This window comes from Botryllus schlosseri, chromosome 12 (genome assembly GCF_051294905.1).
Source record: "Botryllus schlosseri isolate E-star chromosome 12, Bs_hap1, whole genome shotgun sequence".
In the NCBI taxonomy this organism is placed as follows: domain Eukaryota; kingdom Metazoa; phylum Chordata; class Ascidiacea; order Stolidobranchia; family Styelidae; genus Botryllus; species Botryllus schlosseri.
Window position 1 is genome coordinate 19,330,879 of NC_137247.1, and position 23,453 is coordinate 19,354,331.

General features: G+C 40.6%; 1 protein-coding gene across 1 annotated transcript in view; it reads right to left on the reverse strand.

The window, feature by feature from the left end:
• Positions 1-694: 694 nt before the first annotated feature.
• LOC145451588 (cytochrome P450 26B1-like) overlaps positions 695-23,453 on the reverse strand; it is a 32,804-nt gene continuing 10,045 nt past the window's right edge. The window contains exons 4-8 of the mRNA XM_080329798.1: positions 18,996-19,199; positions 16,798-16,970; positions 13,067-13,523; positions 9,764-9,903; positions 695-1,932 (exon numbers count right to left, since the gene is read on the reverse strand). Coding sequence (XP_080185924.1) covers positions 1,704-1,932; positions 9,764-9,903; positions 13,067-13,523; positions 16,798-16,970; positions 18,996-19,199 — 1,203 coding nt within the window. The 3' untranslated portion in view covers positions 695-1,703. The remainder of the gene's footprint in view (positions 1,933-9,763; positions 9,904-13,066; positions 13,524-16,797; positions 16,971-18,995; positions 19,200-23,453) is intronic.

Here is a 23,453-nt window from a genome sequence, read left to right on the forward strand (position 1 = left end):
AAGACGTTCGATAAGCCCGGTACCCCAAATTTAGTAGGTGGCGAGATAGCGTAGTTATATAATCCACAGTTACAAAACCAATGTGTTGTGGATTCGAGTCCAACTCCGGAATTCCTATCTATGAGTTGGAGCTTTATCTAGGCTCCTCCTCGATATCTCATCGGCATAATTATTAAGATGTAGGCCTATCTCCCAAAAGCCTGACTGGACGTCTGCCGTGCTACCAGCAGTTGGCGGTTACGGAATGAAAAGTAAGAAATATATACCAGGTGTAAATGACCATTGTGGACGACTAACACCATGATTACCACAAACAACATTAGGGATGAGTACATAGTTAATGCTGACAATGCAAGTCTTTTCGCTTCGACGAACTTACCGCAAGCTCCACACTCGCACGCTTCGCAGTGGGCACATCAGGATATAATAACACACAGTCACTAAAATTTGACGTAGTAAACAAGTTGTGGGAAATCTCGGGAGACTGGTGGGCCGCGGGCCATATTCTCATGTAAGACGAAAATCTGTCCGCGGGCCGGACAAAATGCCGTTGCGGGCCGGATCCGGCCCGCGGGCCGTATGTTGCCCACCCCTGCCCTAGCTGAATCTACGTATTAATACTGCTTCAAATATTCGTAATCCCCAAACATAATCGGTGGGCGAGACATTAAACCAGAATATGTACCAGACAGCGTGACATCGGAAACGACTATTTATTGGTTGAAGTCATTAAACAAAGTACAATTTAAAAGGCACAACTATAGGTAAATTTAAAATGGAACGCATACTTTATCGCAGGAAGACGACAACGCCAATACATAGTAAAATTCACAATATTGGAAAACCAAGCACAATGTTGCTTGGGTGGAAGTAGATTATATTCGCAAAAGTTAACGACGCCCGCCAGCGCCATCTACGGATGATTGTTATTTGCAATTCGTAGCCGATAGTAGGAGCAAATGTTTTGAAGGAATATTTGTGGGCGATGGCCACTGGCCACTGACCAGCAGACTTGGACAACTAAATATTTCTAGTTGTGTAATTTGACTAATTAGAGCGAAATGCTATAATCTAACTCAAATCTAATTTGTGAAATTTTTATATACTACAATCTTAATTCTGATCGAATTTGTGGTTTTCTTGAAAATGCTACAGGAGAAATGTTTTGTGCGAAATGAGCCCAGCTTGAGGTACACGCATTAGCCAATATGGTGCTGACGGGAATTAACTCTGATTCGCTAGGAAATGAACTTGATTTTGTACTTCTTTCGGATTTTATTACAATTTCCGAGATTTTGTGAATTCAGTAATTCTAATTCTAATCTAAGTTTGAAAAATGTGTAGTTGTTATTATATTTCTAATCAAATTTGGATACACTGAAAATTTTATAGTTATCCAAGTTCAGTCGCCAGGCGGCACCGATCGAGAGTTTGAGTTCGCTGTGTGTTGAGGCCAGCAGCGAGGTTGGATGTGGTTCAAAGCCTTTTGAGGTATATATACACAAAATATATCTTTACGATTACAGAAAAATCGGTGTCGAATACTGAAACCGTGAACATTTCACATCGCACCCAACTCGCTCGGCTCCGTAAACTGCAAAACGCGTTTTCACGCTGTGATCATGAGAAAACAGTTTAAAGAAAATAACTTAAATAATTTACTGTCTCTGTTGGACCTTAGGATACGTTTATTAGCGATATGGTCATTGATTCTTTTTCCTTTCTTCAGTCGCCGCGTGTCTCGCCGTGAGTTTGACCGGCAGGCCGTTGGTCGGATGAAGAAATGGGATAGCGAACATTTTCGGGGGCTTCCCGTCGGCGAATTCGACCTTGCGGAACGTCCGAACGAATTCGATGATAAACAGTTTGAATTGCATCCTCGCGAATTCCCGGCCGACGCAAATCCGTGGTCCTCCACCGAACGGAATCCACCTGAGAAAGATTATTTTTTATATTATTACCATCTCCGTGTACAGTCGACTTTGCTTAATCCGGACGCGTTGGCTCCGCCCACTTTTGGCTGACAGCGCATTGAAAATTCATTTATGTTGCGTATTTAATGAATTACAGCTGAGCTATACTGCGTAATCGGCACTGGTCGCATTAACACACGTGAGTTATACATTCAGGTTAGTCGTATTGTACAGTGCTGTATTCGATACCAAGCAATTCAGGAATTACCATATACTATGTACTATATTACAGTGAAAACACACATGTAGGGTAAACTGTAACAATAATTCTTCAAGAGCGCGGAAGACATTTTGAACCTGATAAAAGTACTCCACAAAACAGTGGGAAATTAAAAACAAAAATCTTTAGCTAGACATAAAACTATGCTGTACCATTCTGTTCTACAAGATGGACGCAATTGTACGGCAATAAACGCGACTATAAGGCTGAAACGGTCTTATATGATTTCATTTTCGCTTGTTAGTGGATGGATTGACTTTGTTTCACCAAAGCATTGTGTTAAAACTAACGAAAGGCTGTTTACTGTCTCATAACCTAATAATAAGAATTACGACCCTGTGTCCGAACTAACCGAAGTTTTTAACGTGCAATGTTTACTTTTGTCTAGGACCTGGGAAAAGTGTATGTTTTTGTTTATATTGTTGTTGTTGTTGTTTTTAGTGCTCATGGTTCTTCGACTACTATGATCATTTAAATCAAGACGATATTCGTTATTACGATTCCAGACCTGTCGACTTATAGCACACCCAACTCTCGTGGTGATGGTCGTTTCGAATCTACCATGATCGGTCAGGAGCAGGAGTCACTATAAACCCCACCTGAATTCGGTATTTGGGGCATTGTGACGTTGTTTCCATTACGAACATTTAATTTATTGTTGACAGTTTCCACGACTCACGAGTTTTTTTTTCTGGCTGCGCCACTGGAAGTCACCAAAATGCTGACAATTCAATAGTGTGATAAGACCGTGTAATACACATACATAGATTTAGCTGGATAGTTATAACGCACCGATAATGAGATCTGACGAATACGTGCTGGTGTGTGTTGGCTCTAGTTCATACGCTCCAAGACCGACTCAAATATAGTGATTATGAATTTACATCATATTATTAAATAATGCACTTCACTTATTATGATTGACGGAATACCACACGACATCAAACACATTCCATAGATATCAAATTTTCAATGTGTTCATATATATCTTATGATATCATTGACGTGCTCAGTAAATATTGGGATAATGCAACGGATTATTGCAGCAACACGTAAAAATTTAACTACTAAACAAATCATTGTACACACTTGCCGATCTATTATTTCGAAATAGTCTATTACTAATGGTTTTGCTAAACTCCTTTAATTTCGCACACATACTCTGATGTTCAGTACATTATTATTAAATCACATCTCGAGGTGCTAAAATTTGGCACACACTTCCTAACTACGTGAAAATAATGTTAGATCGAAGAAATTTTACAAGATGCAGTATAATCGAGATTACAAATGATGAAGAACTCACTCATTTCAATCTAACGAATCCGACTACGATGCAGGTACTATGACACAATCGTTCGCAAATATCCATCGCGTATTGAACTGATCGTGATCAATAAAATAGATAAATTGGTTGCTGCACGAAGCAATTACAGCACGAACGAACATGATTTTGAGCAATGAATACCCGACACTTCAATAGGTTGCATTATTACGTTCGCGTTTCATAAAGAGATCTCATGTTCGGAGGACATGGCGCAACCATAGCATGGCAATGAAGCCCCATTGAAACAGGATTTTGGTTTACTATTTTACAATGTTGTCGGATTTAGAGGCTACATCGATCGCTTACAGGAATACGCTTCAGTCTACGTTTCATGTGCTACAAGTGTAGTGCAACCAAGTATACGCCAGTCGTATTCGCGGTAGTGATATCCCATTGTAGGTAAATTTTCGTGTGATATCGCCAAGATTAAATGAATGGTACAGCGATCGAAATAGTCCGTGCGTCATACCTGCTTTCGAGTGGCTTGTCACATGCGATCAATCGGTTAGTTAATTGGAGTTATTTACAAATATCAGGATGTGTTTCCGGTGAACTCTCAATACGGGTCACGAATTTTGCAGATTCCACTACACAGTGTGATTTCTATTCAAAAATCACAATTTTCAGAGGCTGGAATATGAAAGTTATGTTCGTATTTCGGCGTATTGTCCATTGATAATTACATTGAAGATTACATTCGAGATTTGGAAGCGTGGTTCGTGATTTTACTGATACTTTTACAACTCGATTTCCTAGGTTTCACGAACGTGGCAATTCAATTCTATAATTGTAGAACACAGTCAGCGGCATGGTTAATGAATGGTTGGTTATGGTGGTGACTTTGAGTACCTTTTTTTAGTTATCCATAAACTCAAGCATTGTTGATTCGACACAAAGTGGTTACGGATGAGCATACCCGTAATTGCTCAACTAATCTTCTTAAATGGCGTTGTGTATTCAATGAACGTGTTTGGCGTTTTTTCAATTTACTTCGGTTAAAATGGCAGGGTCGAAACCAATCTTCTATTCGACATTTGGAATTCGCTTCAGTCCCGCGTAGAAATGGGCGAAACGAATCGAGCACTCGTACTGACTAGAGCGATGCGCGTGGTGATAGATACTTTTCAACTCCCTCGAATGCATATAAATACTGCGTTGGAACCGGAGCTCGGTGATAGCTCGACTTCATGCGCATATATGACACTATCAAAACCCACACCATCCATCGGACTTGAAACAATTACAAAATTTACAGCTTTTCCACGTTAGATTGGAACTAGAATTACAGCTACAATTTTTTTCCCGATGTAGAGCAGAATTAGAGTGAGCGTTGCACAGTGCACAGTTATATCTAAATTGGATTAAAATTAGAATTATAGCTACACAAATTAGATTAAAATTACAATTACTGAATTCGCGAAAACTTGGACATTGAATCCAGTTCCGTTGATACGAAACATGGTTCATTCTTATGAGCATGACCATAGCAAATGACTCCACAGCAAGCTTGGCTCGTTTCGCACTATACCGTTCTCGTGTAGCATTTACAAAAATACCAGAAATTAGATTAGAATTAGAGCAAATAATAATTTCACAAATTAGATTAGAATTGGACTATTAAAATTATCTAGTTGTCTGAGTCTGCACACTAGAGATGGTGTGAGCCCCTGAAAGGTTCTGATTCGTGTGTTCGCGAACCTTTTTAAAGGTTCTATGTGAACGCGAACCTATGAAGTCACGTGACGTCATATTGCTAGCACCATTCGCTGCCTACCTACACATAGTGTATTTCTTTCACGGTGATAAGCATACCGAACATTTTGCGTACAATTATTGATACATGGCAACATGTTATCATATTAAACTCAATTGCGATGTCGGGAGTTAGTCTACAACAGGGGTCTCCAACACGCGGCCCGCGAGGTCCTATTTTGCGGCCCGCGACCTGATTTGAAAAAAAATTCAGAAAAACGCTTAGTAAATCATGTTGAAACGCTAGAATTGATTTCAGTTGAAACATAATGTTGCTGTTTTTCAAAGCGAGCCATTCTATGTGCCCACTATCACTATTACTCACTAGTTGATACGGCTTCGGCATGGTAATATCATTCCATGGATGAAGAATTTGCTGGTACGAATGGGCATATTGCCTTGACGTGCAATGGCCCACCACTGCCAAGACCGAGACGCCTGCAAAACGACTTCGGGCGCTCCAAAAGACAATGCTTTACGAGGAGATAGTTGTCTAGCAAGTAGGCCTACCGTGTATAGCTAACCCCAATATTGATTCTTCAATCCATGGGTGGCCAATCTGCAGCAGTAGAAGGAAAATTATGCGGCTGTCGACACTTGTAATAGCAACCCTAAGTTTTCGCAGATACCCCCTGCATCAGCTGTATCTGGGAATCTGATCACATTGGCCGAGAAAGGATAAATATTTTATAGTAATATGTGAAACTATACTAATATTTATTGACGAAATTCACTCATGAACATGGAAAATTTTTCGCGCTTCGCGCGACCACAGATTGGTTCTCTGTGGCTATTTACAACGTAACTACTAACGATTTGGTGCGCATAGTAAGCCGATATGTGCATATAGATTAGTTCGGAGTGTACCGGCAATGGACATGGACATGATAACGTGGGTATTTGGCCCCAGCTAGTTTATCACGACTAACCACCGGTATGCGGCCGCAGGCTACATGAGTACGCGAAATGCGGCCGTGAATTACAAAAATGTTGGCCACCCCTGTTTTAGCGGCTCAAGAGTGTTGTCATTGTCAGGTATCGTGTACAGCTCATAGTCCAAAATATAATGACATTGATGATCATGATACCTTTTGTTGTATTTGTGTTTGTTCAATAAAATATTAGTTCTTTTGTGGTGACTATAACCGTCGCCTATGTTAGAAAGCACAGCGTTGTAATAACGTAGAGTTATCAGACGTGGTTGTTGAACTGCGTTGCCTACTTTTATATCGATATTGATGTCATGCGGCCCGCGGCCTCCAGGAATTTGGAAAAGTGGCCCGCGACCTATTTTGAGTTGGCGACCCCTGGTCTACAAAGTACAGTTATAGAACTAGAACAGTGTGCGAAGTATACCTGAACTAACATACGTGTACATACATACAGTAAGTTGAATGGAATTGCAGACGCGTGCTTAGCATTGCTAAGTCGATTGAAAGGTGAACCGAATGTCAAGCACTTAGAGATTACCATGTAATGTAGAAATTAGTCAGGGCGGGGCGTACAGACCAATTTGGAACGAAAACCAACGGTTACAAGTTTGAACTGTAACGTGCATACAAAATATGTGTCGACGAGAAAATTAGCGGTTACAGACGAACTTCTTAACTCACGGGGAAATGATATAACAGTTATTAGCCGAACCACAAAGCGAAGCATATATTTTTGTTTGACGAATCGATTAAGGCTTGGGTCGTTATCAACAGTTTCATCAGAGCACACGGCTAAAATTTTGTTGCCGTACATATCTAAAGTCTCTACATGTTCAGATTGTTCACACTTGATTACAGCAATGCTTTAGCGGTTTACATTGTCTGCGTTGCACACACCACACACGACTATCGCACGGGAAAATTTAACTCGGGAGCAGGGCCTTCGCTAACCTACAAAATAGTTGGCAAGTAACACTCCAAATTCCTTTAACATATCAGTTTAACGCCAAATAGTACATCTAATTACACTTGGCAACTTTGGACTCCAGACAATGATTCAACTAGTTCGTACGCGATCAGTGATCCGCGAGTGACGATGTCAATAGAATCCACTGCTGCTACCGGTAGACGGATTACTCCATTTTTATGGGCTTTAGCTTGTTAACATTAGCCACACATTAAAACTATAGTATATATTCTGGTAGCCGCAAGTTACATTACATTTATCTTATGCTACAAGCTGATAACAGGTGTTCAGCTTTCGTTAGGCATAATTTAATATTAGTGCGGAGCGGATCGACAAATTCTCTGATCCGGCCGTATCAGGAAAAAGTACTGATCCGGCTCCGGCCATAAATGAAAAAGTCCGGCCCTAAACGGTACGGTGGTTCCGTGAATTTATAAATATGGCTCGTTTATTTTCGCACTTTACTTTAGCTCGCAGTTAGTAGCGTGTGGTTGGTTGGTTGGTAGTTATTTAGTTACAAAAATCATGCTTCGCAATAAAGACTCTGGCTGTATCAAAAAAGTACTGATCCGGCTCCGGCCGTATAAAAAAAGTACTGATCCGGAACCGATCAGGTCCGGCCTAAATTGAAAAAAATCCGGCCGGATATCCAATGCGTCTATGGTCCATGCTCCGCACTAGTTGGTATATACCTCATCATATAGTGGTTTTGTCCGTTATTCAATCATTGAAAACCTGAGTTTTGTTCGCATCTACGGATTAGTACCATTTGACCGTAAACAGAGCATGGTATTCTTCCCTATGCTGGCTAAGAGTGGGGGCAAAGGGTGAAAGTCATGATATAAGTATACCGCGGGCTAATGAAATCATTAGTTAAAACTTATAATGCTAGGCAACATCTATGGCCTGGATTTTAGTCCAGAATTGTAAGTTAGAAAATTTTAAAAAAGTGTCCTATTTTCACATTTCCAAAATATGGTTACCCTAGGTCAGGGGTGGGCAAACTACGGCCCGCGGGCCGCATGCGGCCCGCAACACCGTTCTGTGCGGCCCGCGAGAGTCTAAAGAAACTTTTCTTTTAATATTGATAAAATGCGTACTAAAAATCGAATTAATGCAGGGACTTGATTAACTATTTCTTAGTATATTTCACCATGATAATTCTAAGACAGTGGTTCTCAAACTGGTGGGCTCGCTCCCCTTGGGGGCGTGAAAGCATCTGAAGGGGGACGCGAAGCTGAGCGTAACTGAAAAATTTTCGCGCTCCGCGCGATTTACATCGAATTCAAAGTTTTTGCTCTGCATTCAGTCTGAATTACATATATTAAAAATCTCTCATCCACAGTCGCAACCTTCCATGCCATCAAACTATCCGTTAGGTTTGCTAGCATCCTGGTTGCGTTTTGTGATATGACGATAAGGGGGCGCGAAATCTTTTACCATCATAAGGGGGGGGCGTGTCTTAAAAAGTTTGAGAATCACTGATCTAAGGTAAATACTTAATATCACAGCGGGATAGCTGCAACGAGATTGACATAATTTGGAGCACGAGTGGGATTTCAGATTGACCACTCCATTTTTAATTATTTCAGTGTTGTGCTCATAAAAACGATTCGGGCGTGTCTTAGGTAGATTCGTTTGTATGCGTAGAATTGGGGTATTTATATTTTATCTACACATAGTAGAAGCGTGTTTGAAGCTAACATGGTTATGATGATGTCAGCATTGTGTGTCCTGGAACTGAACCAAAAGTGGAATTAGTAAATCTATGTACAGATCGCTGCTCACAGATTTAAATTTCAATCATGTTCTAAGAATCGGGCCAACCGACTTTCATCTCATCTCTATAGTTTTGACAATTTGGTTATTGAGGTCCGCCAGCCTATGAAATCTCGCCACTACATGTTTCTGACGCGTGTACAATATCATCAACGCAATGTTTGGCTTGTTTTAAATAAGCACTTACGTATATTAAATCATGTCCTCACTATATAATCAAATATCAATATTGTGTTTTGGTTAATAATCCCAATTTTATATAGTGCGGCCCGCGAATGGATTCAGATGTTGAATGCGGCCCGCGAGCTCAAAAGTTTGCCCACCCCTGCCCTAGGTTATCGTGGCCTCGGTCACGAGACTATTCATGAATCGAATCATTTCAATGAATACTCCAGTTGGATTCGAGTTCTCGAATCTTTGTCTTTAATTGGAGATCTGCTATTCCAGCGAATCGCATTGGGTTTTAAAACGCCAAACCAATATATGCTGGCGGCGCTGCGTTGTCTATGCAAAATCTTTGACTTTCTTGTTCTTGGAAATCAGCAATGAGTGGTTTCAATTTTCGGTAATAAATACCACTATGGAGATAAGTTAAGATTCGATTTGATTACAACACATATTCGATGTAACGGTGCTACGCAGTGAGTAATTATAGCCTAAATCACAGACACATTGCATTGACTTGATGTTGTAGCGTTACACTTTCAGTTTACTGTATGAAAATCTGCGGCGATTGCCGATCTTATTCGTGAATTTACGCGTCATTCATGTCGTTAGCACCATATAAAGAAACGCATCGTGTATCGCCATTACCTGTATTTCAAGTCTCTGTCTGCTTTGCATTTGTCATTTGCAAATCGATCAGGATTGAAGTCTCTGTCGTCTTCCCATTCCGCTTCGTGAGTGTCTCGGATGTTATAAATGATGGTCCATCCTTTCGGAACTCTGTATTTCTGAACAAGAACATAATTACTGCGAAATCAGCAAACTCATTGACATCAGGCCCAACACGCCATTGCCGACCCGATAAGAAATATAGAGTTGGGTATTATGAGTCACTTAGTGCGGCGGTTCTTAACTGGTTTTCCATGGAACACCCTGGAGGCCAAGATGCACGGTTACTTCATGCATATGATTTATGATGATACGCCCGTCCTGGTCATCATCATTGGTCGCAGATACGCGATCACTAGTCGAATTGCGACTGTTGTGGTTGTGAGCCATGTGCAGTGGCGTACGCATGGAGGTTGAGATTCGAAATCGAAACCCGCCCTTCTGCAATGCCAATTCTATCTCCAACAGCATTGTGACAAAGTGATGACCGCGCTATAAAGTGCCTAGCACGTCTTTATATTGATGCATATACGAGGTATCTTGGATACTTTAAAAATGTTGCCCGACATATGAACGAGCGACACATTGAAAAACGACGGATCAGCATGCGTCGCTTTGGCATGTGGTTTCAAAACCTCAAAACTTACCCTAACCCGCCATAACCCCGAAATCAACCCTTATATCGATCCTAACACCAAACTTAGCCGTAACCCAGTCCGGTCCCAACCCCCAGTATCACCCACATGCTCAAGTGTCGCGTGCCCAATTATCGCATGCTGAAGTGTTGCATGTTCATTGTTCATATGTCCACGGACCGTTTAAAAAGTATAGTAACCAGTAAAAATATAAAAGAGAGATAAATAAGAAACGATGAACACTCTATGTTGGGCGCTGTACAATAACATATTAACATATGTGTTGAACAGGGGAGGTACGAAACCACTACCATACTGGTTTTGCCTCAAAAATAGTCATTTCGAAATTTTGCCGAATTTATACGAGTAACTTGTGAATCGGAAGGGTTGCTCTTACGGCTTATAGAACGACTATTGCGAAGCAGATGCATATCGGAGCATATCACGAGTGATGAAGAATCACCGACAAGTCACACAGAAAGTTTAGGCTATGAATAATATTATATGGTATGAATCTAATTAAAAAAGACTTACAGGTCAAGACAAAACCGGTTTCGTAACACACATGAAATGCCTGAATGTAACAGTCACAGGATAATCAAGTTATGAAGCATTTCTAAAATCATCACAATATCATCAATTGAACCAGACTATCGAATTCGAATGCCTGCCACGTCATTGGAGATGTAGCGTACCGATCGAGATGAGACCATTTATAAGTGCCAGGTGTTAAATCATGCATCGATGATTGTCAAATTGAATGTGAACTTTTCATCTTTCGGTGAACTCTATTACTCGATCTGCTTGCATTTACCTCGCTGTCAGCAGGTATAGCGCATTAGCCGCTTGTCAAGAGTCAAGACGGTTACGCATAACGCTGCAACCAATTGATGAGAAATATGCACGAGATGGGTAATTGGGTATGCATTATGCAATTACGCATATCAGTAGAACCAGGCACAAAATGTAGGCGTTCCGACACACGCCCACTTCTCGTGATCACGCGTATTCGATTAACACCATAATTTCTTTCGTACAGCAAAGCAATTGCTTCAGAGATGCCCGTGATATTTTCTATGTTGCTACATTGCAACACGGCACTTCTTGGAAACCATGCCTCATATTAATAATAATCATGAGTGGGCATGAGCAATGAGCATGAATTTGAATGGTTTTCTATTGTTAAATTTTGCTTCGCTAGATTTGCATTGCAGTACCGGTAATTTAAATTTTTTATGTGACTTTCGGTAGTGTCGTCAGATGTGACACTGGATATGGGCATTGGGTATGGTACAAATTAAAATCAGGAATTAGATAGGGGCTTGAATTTCATGCTCGAATTTGGGACGCGATTGGAACATAGTAACCCGCTCTTATACGAATCCCGGATAAAATCTAACGTGGCTAAAGAACGATAACAACGACTGATTGCTACAGCTTACGGGTGAAGCTTGTGCGCAATATAATAATTCACCCATAAATTACACAAATAGTCAGAGCATATAGATGTTATATATGTAAACAATTTACTACAAGAACTCAACAAATATCTAGGGCATATCTTAGCTAGTCACAATTGCATACTCGAAGGAATTTTTAGACAAAAATACCGCGTTACTTGGTATTCGACTAAGAATGCAGTAAAATTCCCGAATAGCGAAACGTGATACTTTCATCATTTTCGTTTGCTCAATCAGTAGCCGATGGCGAAAACATGCGCGTTGCGCATTGTAGTCGGACATCACTCCCCTATAAATGGGCTCTGCATATAGTTCAGATCACCGCAAACTAATGCAATGCATGCCGCGATCCAGTCCAGGTAAATGACCACAGTCAAAAATAGCGGACCTGCAGAATTTTGTTAATCTGAGCCTATACACTTAATTTTACGAAGGTTGGTTTACGACCAAACATGTACAAACTAATGGATTTTTCAAATGCATAACTAGAACTAACGTCCTTTAGAAATCAGCGACTAACTAGAACTAAGAAGTATTGGAGGTAGAATGGGCATTTCGAAAGGTTTCTAGTTTGAACTGGGAGGGTTTCGACCCCCAAAACAAACCCCCTAGCTACGTCACTATCGGTAGTTATGTCCCTGCGCTAGAAATGCTGCAGGAACATCACACAACAGAGCACCGGAATCACGATTCACCACAAACGACGAAAAGTGCAGGGGTCACCAACACGCGGCCCCCGAACGGATTTAAGATTTCGGAAGAACGCTAAGTAGAGCATTTTGAAATGTTGAAAAATGTTGTTGTTGTCGTTCAAAACATGATCACTAATCACTATTCCTCACTATCTGATACGGCTTCAGAAATAGCAATCGACGGAGGAAGAATTAGCTGATATGAATTGGCATATTGCCTTGACGTGTAATGGCACAGACACTGCCAAGACCGAGACGTTCAGAAAACGACTTGGGGCTTTCCCCACAATATCAAGCTTCACGAGGAGATAGTGCTTAGATATTTGTGCTTACTGCTTATGCTAATTTGCCAAGCGTCAATTCGATTGTTTGATTTATAACCGCGTAATATTTCTGAGGACGGTACTGTTTTCATGTACTGTGCAACCTTTTGGGTTTGACGATACACTCTTCTCGTCTATAGTTTAGAATCAACCATGAACATTGCGCACCTACCCCGAGTTGAAAAGTCTTCATGGCCTTTCTGTAACCGCCGAGAATTGGCGGATTGATACGCAGGGTCTCTTTCATAAGCTGCTCGAGATAGGGCATTCTGGAAAGCTTTTCCAAAGTTACATCATCGCCGGGCAGGCATTCCGTGAAATCACCAGCCCCCTCCGTTGTCGGGTTACAATTGATATCGCTCTTGACTTGTTCGTTCGAATAACTGTCTGGATTGTTCGATTCGTCGCTCATCAAGCCGAATTCTCGCATTTCCTCTTCGACTTTGCGGAAGCACTCGGGATGCTTGATGAGATTGATGACGGCAGACGTGGCGGAGCTGGCCACCGTTTGATATCCGGCGAAGAGCATTTCTGTCGTCGTCTCTTTCAGCTCGGTGTCGGATAGATCCGTGTCGGGCTCGGGTTTCGCCTCTTCGCCGGATTCCATTTCTTGTCGGCCATTTTGTTTCCTGGTGAATCAGCGAGAAATTGAGGTCGCGGTTTGGGATGGTCACAAATGACACTTCGGTAGGAATTCTGGTGTCGACCTCGGACAGACCCGAACCCACAATCCATTGGTGTTGACGAAAATGTGACACAAAACCACCCGACGGTAGGGTTGCCGTTTCACTCTAGTCACCATTAGGAACAAATCGGTGAAATTGACAACAAAATCCGAAGCGTAAAAAAGGGCATACTGAATTCATTGTTTTATGGAGAAAATGGACCACCTAGTTATTCACAAAAACGCCAATGAGAAACAATTATATGCAGGTTACCTAGGTAATATAACAGTTCACAGAGAATCATTGGGGGCACCGCTGTATATAGAAATATGCCAATTTATATTTCCACTAGGACCACTGATTTAGCGATTTATAATGTATTCAATCGACCAACCATCGTATTTCGGCCAATTCCATTGCTTGCGAATAAAGGTGTGGCTACGATAGAGCTCTTACGTACGATTATGTGTATAGGTTTGGTAGGAAGGGGAAGGGTATGGATATGGAAGTGACGGTTTGGATCCATTTGACTGGTCCGGCCCGCGACACAAGTTGAGTTTGACGTCCCTGGTCTAATACAAAGCTCCATGCGTTAGTGAAAATCACATATATGTGAATTCGTGATCAGCCCACAACATTGTCACAAAGTGCAATTAAATATGTGCGGTTAGAGAAAATAACGAATCATCTTTAATGTCATGTACAACTGGCATTATATTCTTTGCGGTGGCGTATAAAGGTATATCTGAATTTTCCACATCTTTCATAATGTTATGACGTCATAATGAGTGACACTCGAATATTCGATTCGACTCGAAGCCTAATGTTTGATTTGGAATCGAATCAATTTGAAACAGACATGTTTAAAACATGACCCTTGTTTTTTTTTATTACAACACCACCTATTAAACGTTGGCAGCCGAAAACAATTTGACGTTGCAACTATTCGAGCACAGTATCCAAACAAAAACGAGAACAAACCTAGTCAGTCCTTAAAAGAGGGATTCACAATAATCCAAAAGAATTAAAAATGAAATCTGGGAACATAAGACAAGATGCTTTTCTAAGGAATAATGCCATCGTGTTTCAGTCGTACAGTGCCAAGTCTACTATATTGAAGTTGAGATTCATCATGTCGAAGCGCTCACATGCGCGATGACCTTATGACCCGCCAAAATTCGTCACTTCCGCGATGTAACGTCTGCTTTAGAACCTACCTGATTTGAAATTTCGGAAGAACCCGCCGAGTAAGGCATTTTGAAATGCTAAAATTGATTTCGGTTTCAAAATATTGTTGTGGTTGCTGGAAAATTAGCTATTCTCCTGTGCCGTACATCACTATTCCTCATTAGCTGAAACGGTTTCGGCGATGGCAACAGCATTCCATCGAGGGAGAATCGGCTGGTATGAGTGGGCTGGACACCCAAGCATTGTCAAGACCGAGACACTTAAAAGTCGGCTTAGGGCTTATCCACAAGATCAAGCTTTACAAGGAGATAGTATGTCAGCTAGTACCGTGTCTCGCTATCACTAATATCGATTTCTTAGTCGCTGCAAATCGTCATCAGGTATCGTGCGCAGCCCATAGTTCAATATAAAATGAAATTTATGATCATGATATTTTTTGTTGCATTTTATTTCTTTAATAGTGCATTTCTTCTTTTGTGGTGAGCATACCCGTCGCCCATGTCAGAGAGCACAGCGCTGTACTGACGTAAACGTGCGGCCTATTTTGTCTCGATATTGCGGCCGGCGAAGTCTACGAAATTTGAAAAGTGGCCCGCGACCCGTTTTGAGTTCGCGACCCCTGTTCCATCCCTCTTGTAGCATCACTGCATCAGCTTTGGCTGCATTTGGTCACAGAGCCCGATTAATAATATTTGATATTGCGATGTGTGGAAATTCCACGTGTCAATCTTCAATTACCTCGAATTAACCGGTCACACAGACTTGAAAAACTAGATAATTCCAATTGTATAATTAGACTAATTAGAACGAAACGCCGGTAGTATATTTCTAATCTAATTTTTGAAATGTTTCTTTGCTATAAATCTAATTCTAATCTAATTTGTGGTGTTTGTGAAGACGCTGCAGGAAAACTGCATCATGCGAAACGAGCCAATCTTGGTGTACAGACATTGGCTGTTCTCGTGTTTATGAGAACGAATTCTGATTACTTATGAACTGAACCTGATTTTTGTTGCACTTCATGCCGATTCGCAACTTGATGCAATTTCCAAGTTTTCGTGAATTCGGTATTTCCAATTCCAATCTAATTTGGAAAAAGCTGTGTAGCTATAATTCTAACTTGAAGAGCTTCTTGGAGGTACAGAACTTCAATATACAATTGAATAATATATTCATATTGAAATAAACCCGAATATTTTCGGCTGACACTCGTCAGGGGTAATCGTCAGCAACTAGTAGAGAAATGGAAAGAACATTGTATATCAACAATCGTATCACAAAATATGACGTCACCAGCATGAAATTTCATGAATGAGAGAGCGTTCAATGTACTATTTTTAGGTGGTACACGAACTCCTTTTGTTGACAGAGTTTTGGTTGGTGTATTTGGATAAAAGTCGACTCCAAGGCACACAAATGGAATTGTGAACGGCCTCGCCCAACGATTCGAAATCGAATAATTATCGAGACGACCGATTTCGAATCGTTGGGCGAGGCCGTTCACAATTTCATTTGTGTGCCTTGGAGTCGACTTTTATCAAAATACACCAACCAAAACTCTGTCAACAAAAGGAGTTCGTGTACCACCTAAAAATAGTACATTAAACGCTCTCTCATTCAGGAAATTTCATGCTGGTGACGTCATATTTTGTGATACGATTGTTGATATACAATGTTCTTTCCATTTCTCTACTAGTTGCTGACGATTACCCCTGACGAGTGTCAGCCGAAAATATTCGGGTTTATTTCAATATGAATATATTATTCAATTGTATAATTCTAACTCTAATCTAATTTGGAAAAAACTGTGCAGCTGTAATTCTAATTCTAATATAATTTGGAAAAACCTGTGAAGCTACAATTCTAATTCTAATCTAATTTGGAAAAACCTGTGAAGCTACAATTCTGATTCTAATCCAATTTGGAAAAACCGGAGAAGCAACAATTCTAATTCTAATCTAATTTGGTAAAATTGAACATTTGATAGTTGTCTATTGTAGCTCCGCGGGCAGAGCATTTTAAATGTCTGTCGAAACGGCGCAAAACTTACCTCTTCTCGTCCATAATCAAAGATTCCAAAACGATGTGCATAGAGTTTTTCATCGACTCGTCCGTGCTATCTGCCGCAAACTTGTTGTTTTCGACGTCACGACGGACTTTTTCCCGTTTCTCCCTCACGTGACCGTCGAGTAACACGTGAAGTTTCTCTTTGGCTTTCAGTGCCTGTAGGAGAGGACGCGTTATGGAATGCGGATTATCGAGCCAAATTCCACGTTTACAAATACATTACATGGTCACATATTCGTAGCACTGCACTATAGCGAATAATATAATATCTGAGTTCAATTGAGAGCTTCGTATCCAACCACCGTATGAATAATCCTTATTTTACATACCGTATGTCAACGGATATGGTTTTTCCATTCAGCTTTCCAACAGTCTCAAACACACTGCATTGCCTTCAATTTAACTCATACTCTCTGTTGAATTTGTAAATACGCAAACAGTGTTCTTTTTATAAGCAAAATTCATGGAGGCTGTACATTAACTCGGCATATTAGGCCTAGGGAGTAGACCAAGCATGACACTACATGGGTTTTTATTTGATACTGATTCTTTCGTCATATATCATGTAGTTTGATTGTGATTTTAGCACAGTGAAACAGTGTAAAATATTTGTGGTCTTTTTTATATATATTTAATCTGTCTTGGTATATATAGGGCATGAAACTTTAACAACCGTAAAGTATGCTGATTTCCTAGATTATACGCTTATTTTATATTGCATGATCTGTGTTATAACCAAAATAATGGATCACTCTCTCTCCCCCTCCTTCTCTCTCTCTCTCTTTCTTTCTCTCTCTCTCTCTCTCTCTCTCCGATCGCCTGTAATAATATTTAAGCTTCCCCGATCGAATAGCTGGGTGACTGGACAATGGACATATCTGAACAGGCACGATATAATTTTTGGCGGTCTTGCCAGAATGTCCGTGAAATGGCAAAGTAACAAATTGGACAGCTCTGCAGGAACTGGATTAGACAACGAAACCTTTCGAGTATCTCATACCCTACTAATTCAACAAAAATTTTGAATGCAACTTTTTACTGCAACTTTTGTCAAAATTAAGTCCGGATTTTTCTCGCGATTTTTGTGCAACAAAAACTTGCTCTAATCGTCATATATAACTGAATTTTCGAATACACCCGCTCCATCAACTCTATATAGCTGGGTGACTGGACATATCTGGACAGGCACGGTATCAAAAACCAGGATTGATTAATGATTGCGACTTTATGTTCTCGAATAATCCGTGGACATATGAGCATGCGACACTTCAGCATGCAACAATTGTGTATATGCCACTTGAGCATGTGGGTAACATTTGTGGTTAGTGCATGGTAAGGTTTACATTGAGAATTGGGTTAGGAAGAGATTTGGGGTTAGGATATATATAAGGGTTGATTTCGAGGTTAAGGTGTGGGTTGGGGTAAGTTTCAGGGTTGTGAAATCGCATGCCAAAATGACGCATGTTAGTTAAGGTGTCGCGTGCTGCTCCGTCGCTTTTCATTGTATCGCGTGCTCATACGACGGGCAACCTTGTCGAATGTATTTGCGCCAACAACGAAGCTGACTTCCGACGGCTTGTAAGTTTAAGGTAACAAATAATTATTCGACCAATTTAGAGTGTTATGACGACATTTCAGCTTGCCAAAATACATGGTACAAATGTTCAGCATGAAAATGAAATTGAGGTCAAATGCGTACAGTACTCCCAATCTTCTATAATAATATACATGCTATGAATTATGCCATGTTGACCTGATCAACGCACTCCTTTAACTGCTCCGTGTTACATTCCAAGGAGTCCACGTACCGTCTATGTAAAGTTCTCGCCGCAATACCAGACGATGGAGGAAAATCAAAACTTTGTAAGCACGACAATCTATTGTGTTACAATGCTACCTTGGTGGTCCTTGTAAAACTTCGCAGCGTTCGAACTCCTTAGAGGAGGATAAATTATAGAAACTGGATACCACAATACGAACGCAATTGCCACAACAACATGGTGAACGAAAGTTCAATGGTTTCAATATACGGACATTCGTTTGTATTTTGGTAAGACGCCGTTACAAAATAAGAGAAATTGTGATCGAGATACTTCAGAAATATCGTAATCCCAAAACGCACAGCTAAATGCTAACCAAACAGTGCCAACCACAATCGTTACCTACATTATATAGGCATACCTTTGAAAAGCTCGACCCGGGGAACTCAATGGGCAGAGAGAAGAGATTTGAAATCATGGAGTCGAATAGTTCGAAAATGGTTTCTTTCTCCGACTCGTCTTTGAAGGCAAGGCCCACGATTATTGTGAATGCGACTTCAAATGTCATTCTTTTGGTGCTGGGATAAATGTGAATTATATCTTCTGACGACGACCAGCTTCGCATCTAAAAACAAATTGAATTCATTATCGTGATCAAACCTACCAACAATACTTTCTTAAAGCACAACGTAACGAATGGCGAGCACGGAATCAGATACGGAATAAAAAAATAACGAATATCGGCCTGGTGTAAATGACCATAGTAGTCGACAAGCACCATGAATACCACAGAAACAACAACGTAACGAATACTCAACCAAAGTCGAGCATTGATTGTGATGATTCGAGTCGAATGCTGAGAGTTCTGATTTCGAGTACCGGTATCCCAATTATGGCTGTTAAAACTATGATCAGGCACTTTCGTTTTAACATGGTCGACTGGTCGCGCACGGGTACGCTATACTCTGCAATCTGCATATTGCATAAATCCGCCCTCGAAAGGAGATTACAATACATGACGACATACACGCAGTGACATAATGTTCTGGGTAATATTTCTGGGTTGTTGAGTACGGGATTATTTTTAATGCGTGTAACGGGCACGACATTCGTTGGGATGACGTGAGAGGCAGAAATTTCAACTATTATAGGCGCTCCTTCTTACTTATAACATACTCGTGACGACGCTGGTATTTCGATTTTGCACTTGCCTATTCATAAATATGTCGAACAAGAACGATTCGTAAGTACACCCATGCTCATACCAACAGAGGTATTCAGTAGCCACGTAGCCTACTTCTACATTTTCGGAGGTTTGGAGGTACCTCTGGATACCAATACGTGTGAGGAGATGCCTGTAGCGTGGTGGTTACATGAGATATAGCGTCACGACACCAAGCGAGTGGTTGAGACCCGGTTCTGCCTATTTTCTAAGCGCCGAAGGTTTAGCTGAGCCCGCCATCGCTAACGCCACCGCGTACTGCGCACGCAGCATCTTGAAAATCCCACAAAAAAAAATTGACCCGATTTTGAAGTCGACATCAAATTTAATATGCAGACGGGCGATAGATGTCAGAGAGATTCAACAACGAAAGTGCGCGAGAATGAAAAAGAAAGCAATGAACTGTATAATCACGAAACCGGTGTCGTGTGCACACCATGCGTATGCTATACAGTGCACATGGCTGTTCCAGGCAATAAGCACGGCTGATGTTGTGACAACGGTGATAATTACAGTTGGTGTAAACGAGTCAAATACGCCCCTACATTTAAGGTAATATTTCTTAGGAGAGTTAGGTTCTGTTAATGTGTGACACTTGCTGTGTGGTAATACCCGCCTTTTTTTATCTATAAGTGTACGACAACATTCAAGATTGCCACAAGCATCTTTGCACGTACGCAAAACGGTTAGTGGTCCTACATCTAGGTCCGATTTCGAAATTGTATTTGATGGTGCTCATGTAGGACTTGGCTGTCAAGTATTTGTGGCTATTTCATGATGTGAATCTATTCCAAAACTAATATCTACTACTGTGAAAACAGAAGGCGAAGTTGTCTACAAACAGCTTGGGGACGGGACGGTAGGAAAATGCGCTTGTGAATTCAGATAAAGATGCAGAAACAGATATTGACCATCTTTGGTTGTGTTGATTCTGTGGTTAGCGGCATTCACTAGTCAGAATGTCATTACATGGCCTATAATAATATAATACAACAATAATATGCACCTGCACCCTACTATAGTAGGCCATACTGTACAAGTGTACATTATGTTCGGCCAAGCAATATTATGTGATTATCTCATATGCAATATATATGTCATGTCGCCTAATCTACGAACAGCGCTAAGTGAAATGAAGAACTATATCATAGTGGGAAGTGTAGATGGAAATTCAAATTTGCAAAAACATACCAAGCTCCAATTTGGGATTTTATAATCCACGTTTCCTTGTTCATTACCGAGATTTATACACCATGCTTTTACTGAACTTACATAGTACTTTACAGATCAGTATACGCACCATAAGCCAACTGATCAATAAAACGGGATGGCATTTTTGTTTAGATTAGTTACAGGTATAACAAGCGCCGGTGTCATAATATAATGAATGTGATCGACTTGATCGAACAGATTGCAAGCTAGAAAACCAAATAAAGTATACCGGTTACAGCAGTAATTCAATTAGTAAGTCTTGGCGGCGGAATCGGCTCCCGATTTGATGAGACGATTTAACTAATCTTGAAATTTTCTTCGCGCTGTGTGCGATTCATTGCGAGTAGATTTTCCGATTTTAATATAGTATTGCCCTTTCCAATCTAAGCCTTACATTTGAGAACAGTAGAGACAAATGATGCGCGCCATGAAGAAATTGTGTGGAATCGCATTCGTCTCGCGAAAGAAATTTATTTCTGGTTCGTTTGAGCGATTCCATAATATTTTCACTATACCACTAATGCTGATGAGAGGTCAAGAAATAACACCATGTAACAAAGCGACCAATAGCAATTGGCCTAACTGAAGATACATCATCATTAGGGCAAGATTTTGCAACTTTTTTTTACAGCTTCCGACAGCTTCCTAGATACTCAGAATCTATGTACTATGATATTTTAAGCTGTTTGGAGGGATTTTATAGTGCAACTTTTTGCAACTTTCCTCTATTTTTCATACCAATTTTGACTGCAACTTTGATCAAATATTGCGTTACAATGTAAAGGAGTGATTTATAAACTATAAACTATAAACTATTTTTAGTATGGTTCTATTATCTTTGATTTGCATAACAAAGAGCTATGTGACAGGTTAGCTGCATCTTACTATTATCTATGACACAATGTCTCGCAAGCAAGAAGTTCTACTACCCCTACCAAGCACGACCGTGTCCGAACAATATGCAAATGGATCGCTTTATTAATTCTGTCGTTTAAGTTTGATATAGTTTCCCATTTCACGAACGCCCAGACGAGACCGCCGAAAATTACATTTTCATAGGGACACCTATTATTGATGTTGTTAAAGTCGCCCAGAGTGATTGTTTCTGCAACGCCTTGGGTCAAGTTTGCAGACCTAGGTGGTTTGGGGAGTGTTATTTGATTTGTTTTAGAGGGAGGGCGTCATCGCTATGCTGTTTGGCTTTTCGGGAAAAATTATTCCCGTATTGCGTAAATTTCTTGCTGTGTGTCAGGAAGAAATGTAATTTTTGGCGGTCTTGCCAGAATGTCCGTGAAATGGCAAAGTAACAAATTTGACAGCTATGCAGGAACTAGATTAGACAACGAAACCTTTCGAGTATCTCATACCCTACTAATTCAACAAAAATGATGAATGCAACTTTTTACTGCAACTTTTGTCAAAATTAAGTCGGGATTTTTCTCGCGATATTTGTGCAACAAAAACTTGCCCTAATCGTCATATTTCATATATAACTGAATTTTCGAATACACCCGCTCCATCAAGTCTATCGGTGAATCTGATCAGATGGGCTGAGGACGTATAAATAATTGATAGTAATATGTTCAACTACTAATATTAATGACGAAATTATTTCATGAATCTGGCGCGACCAGAAAACTAATAATCCCAATGACTATTCATAATATGACTACTCGCGATGTCGGTGCGTATAGTAAGCCGATATGAAGAAATAATTGAGTCCGCAGCTCAACGGAAATGGACTAGGACAATTTAACATTGATGTTTGGAGTCCAGTTGGTTGATTACGACTACGCACTGAAATGCAGCGGTAGGCTACATAAGTAATCGAAATGCGACGGTGAACAGCAAACAGGTTGACCACCCCTGGTATACAGCAATCAACCACATCAGTCGACATTCAAAATCACAAGGCATAATGATAAGGAAATACAAACAGTTTAACACGTTTAGTATACCGCATTGCCGTTATGTTTTCGGTATACATCGCCATGCGTTTTGATCGTCATCTGATGATAGATGCATACCAAATGACGACGGCATCGCGTATGTGTGTTTTGTTACCTATGCAGACTCCAGACTGGAATGAGGACTGATATCGCGTCACCATTCAATCACTCAGCTATGGATGGCTAATCCTTTGAATAAACAGCTGATCTCTCGCTACAAAGCATACCGAGATATCAAGCTCTATATCCCAAAAAGCAGAGAGGTGAAATTGGCGGACTTCATACCATTCCTCATGCCGAATCTGTTCAAATATATTAGGGTTACCACATTTCTGTGACCCAAATTCCGGACACCATTTAGCGCCCACTAGTGGATTTGAAAATGAGTTATGACGTCACACTAGCAAAGCTTTGCTCATAGACCAGAGGTGGTCACGATCTGGTTCGGGAGTATGTGGCTGTGTGTTGTGTAACCGGGACCGCAAGCACATGTTTT